The sequence below is a fragment of the Bison bison genome, unplaced genomic scaffold (assembly GCF_000754665.1).
Source record: "Bison bison bison isolate TAMUID 2011002044 unplaced genomic scaffold, Bison_UMD1.0 scf7180017864297, whole genome shotgun sequence".
NCBI classification, from domain to species: Eukaryota; Metazoa; Chordata; class Mammalia; order Artiodactyla; family Bovidae; genus Bison; species Bison bison.
In genome coordinates this window covers 782,888-787,744 of record NW_011494869.1, presented here as the reverse complement: position 1 = coordinate 787,744, position 4,857 = coordinate 782,888, and the positions used below count along the sequence as shown (strand labels likewise).

Sequence of the window (4,857 nt, the reverse complement as noted above, 5' to 3'; positions counted from 1 at the left end):
GGTACACAATGCTTTCTTCTGGCCCCATCTCGGCTCCTCACAATCACCTTCCCTCAGGATGCACGTTTCATTTCTTCAAAGCGTTTCTTCCACCTCAGTCTCATGGGAACCTTTCAACAAACCATTTAGAAGGGTGTGTGTGTGTGTGTGTGTGTGTGAATCCTAAAAAAAACATATAATTCTTACAGGAATTTTAGAGAATTTAGGAGATCTGAGTACTTTATACACATTTGAAATTTGTTTTAAAGTCAAACCATCCAAGTTCACTCTATTTTAAATTATTCATCTGAGCTATGGGGTGGATATTTTTGACATAACAGCCATAAAGCTCAAATACAAGGATAAACATACAGACATGTATGTGAAAACCTGTGGGACAGAGGCTTTTGGGATCTTCAGGTACTACTATTACCTACAGTGCTTCTATTTACAAAGTACAGTGTAAGATGTAGATTTATCATGGTTCCAGTATTGTACAGACTTCCTTCTACAAATGTACACATGCATAACATTATACCTTTCTATATAACTTTTCAGCTCACCTAAGTTAAAATAAAACTACTTCAGTACTAATGGTTTGACCACTGAAGTATCCAAATATGCCAGAATTATTGTACATCTTTGACTCTCCCAAGATACAGATATTCAGATATAACCATAGGATAAAAATAATAATTAATATTTAAAATCAGTTGGTGACAAAATTATACCAAGTGCCTTTATGCCAAGTTGGCCAATTCAAAAAGGCTTTTATTGTGAATAAAGGTGATATCTGAGGTTCTCCGTTTGGTTTGCCAAGATGCATGTGGTTCCCACAGTGACACAATTTGCAGAGAGGGTGGCTTCCAAAGTTTGTGGCATAGATTCATACAGAAATAATAATAGGAAGTATAATAGGCAACTTTGACAGATGGGGAAAAACAGTGGAAGAACGGAGGAACCCAATGAATCACGGGGATCTCAAGTAGATTTATTAAACAATACCATGGTTTGGTCATTTGCTTCACGGTTCTGCAATCCTCTTTGGATTATGGTGCCAAGAGTTTTTATTTCGTTTATTTATTTTTAATTATTATTTGGAGTTTTTAGCTCCCAGTCTTGTCATGATAATTTTCCCCATCAGTAACTTATTGCCATCAAATAAGTGAATTGACGAGTTAGCCCCAGCTGTATCTGAGCCATGGTAATTAGGATAGTGTCATCTTTCCTTGTGAACCGCTATGGAGCTGCCCTTGGTGGGAACCAGAAGATACAGTCCATTTATGAGAAGCTTTGGACAAGACTTTAGGCTTCCTGAGGGAAGTCTCCACTCTTCTCTCAGATTCTCTGAATGAAGTTGAGTTGGTTCCTATGCCTCCAGCTGTAGACTTGGGCCGTCCTTCCTTCTTTCTCCCACTCAAGAGCTGGCCTCAAACCACCTCACTGAGCCCTGGGCATAACTTCATGTCCATAGGGATGACGACTTCATGAGTTGGATGGTTGAGCCTTGAGATCTGTTGGAAACTCACTGACACCCAGCTTAGCGCTGATGAAGGTTCATGATTATGGTGGGGAGAATGGGCATGGCTTTTCCTGTCTCATTGCCATTGATCAACACCATGATTCTTCCCTTCAGTCTATGCTTTAACTCCAACATGATGAAAAGTAGGGCCATATACACTATTCATAAATATCCTAAGTCCACTAGAAACGGAGTCTCAGTTTTCCTTCTGCACCAACCCAGATTCTTCCCTGTCATCTGTATGAGGGGGTGACCAAGCCCTAAGGATGGGGTTGGATAGCAGGAAGGCAGGAGGCAAACGGTACTCACAAATGCTTCTCTTACTTGATAATTGTGGTCCAGGCCCCATCCTTCTGACAGTCTCTGCTCTTCTTGCTGTGGTAGGCCATGTAGAAGGGCCAAGAGCAAGTGTGTTCCACTCTATGGACTTACGCAAGTAGGAAAGTTGATCAAATTCAGTCTTGTGTTAGGTACAACAATAGAAACAAAAGAAGAGAAAACTCTGTCTGAAAATTTGTAATTAATTCAAAAAAAGGCAAGGGGAAACATTAAAATAATAATGCAATCCCTGCAAACAGTTCATACCTGCTTGTTCTGTGCCAAGCAAAGGGCTTGGCACCAGTGATGTTAAGATGGCTATGCTTCCTGCCTCAGGAACTCACAGTCTATCATGGGTGCCAAGGCACACACAGACTGCAGTCACACAAAACAGAGCCTTGAAAGGAGAATGGGGTTTGGCTCTGCAGAGAACAGAAGTGATGCCTCAGGGAGAAGGTAGCACAGTCAAAGCGTGGGGACCCTGCAGAATGAAGCCCGTCTGCAGAGACCATCTAATTGTTTGGTTTGGAGTGGGCAAACAGGGGAAGCTTCTGGAGACAGGAGAGGTGTTGGGACTGAGCTGTAAAGGTCGGGGGGGGGGTCGGTGGTCATTAAAGATTTGGACAGGAAACTCAGAGCTGAGCTTCTGCTTTAGGTACTCACTCTGGTAGACCTGGGGAGGATGGGCAGGAAGTGGGGAAACTGGAAGCAGGACGCTGTCTTGCAGGCAGCCATGTTCATAGTCTCGCATCAGCTGGTGTACACTGGACCAGGCTCAGAAGGGGAATATGGGAAGTAGAAAGATTCAACAGGTAGAATGGATTTGACCTGGGGACCAACTGGCTAGGAGGGAAGATGGAGAGAGCTAATTCCCGAAGCCCACTAAGAAAGGGGCAAGAATCTAGTGCTGTGTGCAATTTGGTGAGGAAATGAGTTTCAGTTCCAAACATTTGGTTGCTCTCCAGCTTCTCAAGAACAAGACTGCTTTGCTAAGTAGACACACAGGACTTCTGCTATTATGCTCTAGAAAGAGTGATGAATATGCTGTTCAGATGCTTTCTGGGGTAAACAATTGGGCCCATTTATTTGCTTGTTTATTTTCCTGAGTAAATGAAACCCAGCACTGGGTCTTGACCTCTCTGGGTGCTGGGTGGGACAGCACTCATGGGCTTCCAGGAATGGCATATCCACAGCTTCCCAGCATTGGGCAGAATGCATTGTCCCGTTATAACTTCCCAAACTAGATGCTTGACTGGTTCCTAAAGATAGCAGAGATGTGTGCATGTCTGTGGTGCACCAGAGCAGAGAAATGAAGCCTGAAGGAGCAGGTGGAGTTTCACAAGAATCCATCTTCTGTTCTTATTTACAGGCTTTCTAGAGAAGTTTGATTCTGGGCGTCACCCTTCAAAATTGAACTTCTTTAAAACTAGGCTGGCCTTAATTATCTGAGTGTCCCAGTTCTTGTCCGATACTTTCTGCTGCCTCCTCTTGAAACAGAGCATCCCAGATCCCTCCAGCTTGGCACTTTCACTCCACCGAAGAGCAAGGCTTGGGGAACATCCCTCTCTCACCCCACCCCAAACACACTTCCTGGTCACGCTTGACTTGTTTATCAGTAGAGTTGGTGGGGACATGAGGAAGTGAACTGGCTTGGAGATCTGAGTCAGCATCCCAGATAGAGGAATTTATGGGTCTTCTGGTATGGAGCTAGGGTCACAAAGTCTAGTCCAGGGCTCAAATCCACCTTCTGTCTGTTCTCATACAGCCTGTGGAGCTAAGAATGGTTTTTACATTTTTAAATGGTTGGAAAAAAAAGCCCAACAAGAATAATATTTCATCACATATGAAAATTATATAAAATTCAAATTTCAGTGTCCATAAATAAAGTTTTGAATTTCATCAACAAAAAGTTGGAAATTTATTTCCTCTCTTGTTATATAAGTATCTACGTCATATCTTTGATCTTGGCCTGCACAGTCTAAAATCCTTGCTATCTTACTTTTTATAAAAGAATTTCCAGGTGTTGGAACTTTCTTTTCTCTCACCTAGAAAGGCTGAATTAAAAACCCTGTCTAGGATGGAAAGATCTTTTAAATCCTTGTTCAAGTTATTATTATTATTATTATTTGGTAACTTATTGTTTGAGGCTTTCCTGGAGGCTCAGCAGTAGAGAAGCCGCCTGCCAATGCAGGAGACGTGGGTTCAATCCCTGGGTTGGGAAGATCCTCTGGAGAAAGAAATGGCAACCTGCTCCAATATTCTTCCTGGAGAATCCCATGGACAGAGGAGCCTGGTGGGCTACAGTCCACGGGGTCGCAAAAGAGTCAGACATGACTTAGCAACTAAACTGCAGCTTATTATTTATCCAAGTAAGTTATTACTTATCCAAATAGATATATCGGCTGCATCTTTATCCTTTGCCATTTGACGTTTGCAAGGCAATAACACTGCTGATATTGTACCGGTAATAACGATCATGGTCCTTTGAGCACTGGGAGCAGGGGAGGGGTACGCAGCAGAACTGACCGGCCACTCTTTCTGCCCGTAGGTCACAGGCCTTTCCAGTGCCGCTACTGTCCCTACAGTGCCTCTCAGAAGGGAAATCTGAAGACCCACGTCCTCTGTGTCCATCGCATGCCTTTTGACAACAGCCAATACCCCGACCGCAGGTTCAAGCGCTCCAGAGTCGACTCGGAAGCTTCTGGGAATTTCGAAGACCCCGCAGCTGTCAAGGCGGGGAGCTCAGCAGAGTTAACGGAGGAAGGCAGCAAGGCCCAGGAGGAGCGCAACTGAGCCAACCAATTCGGAGATTGCAATATTATTTTACACAGTTTTCAGATTATGCATCTGGTAAAAGAGTTTGCTAACTGCATTCCAAGGGGAAAAAATCATGTACAACCCCCCACTAGTGTATAGAACATTTAAAAATTTTTAAAAGATATCTATATATATATTAAAAAAAAAAAAATCCCCAGCCCTTGAAAATGGCTGCTAAACTGTTACCCGGCAACAAGTACTTCCAAACAATGCAGGTGGGA

The 4,857-nt window shown here is 43.3% G+C and overlaps 1 protein-coding gene across 1 annotated transcript in view; it reads left to right on the top strand.

Moving 5' to 3' along the window:
• ZNF536 (zinc finger protein 536) overlaps window positions 1–4,612 on the top strand; it is a 248,766-nt gene extending 244,154 nt beyond the window's left edge. The window contains exon 4 of the mRNA XM_010851100.1: window positions 4,368–4,612. Coding sequence (XP_010849402.1) covers window positions 4,368–4,612 — 245 coding nt within the window. The remainder of the gene's footprint in view (window positions 1–4,367) is intronic.
• Window positions 4,613–4,857: the final 245 nt, after the last annotated feature.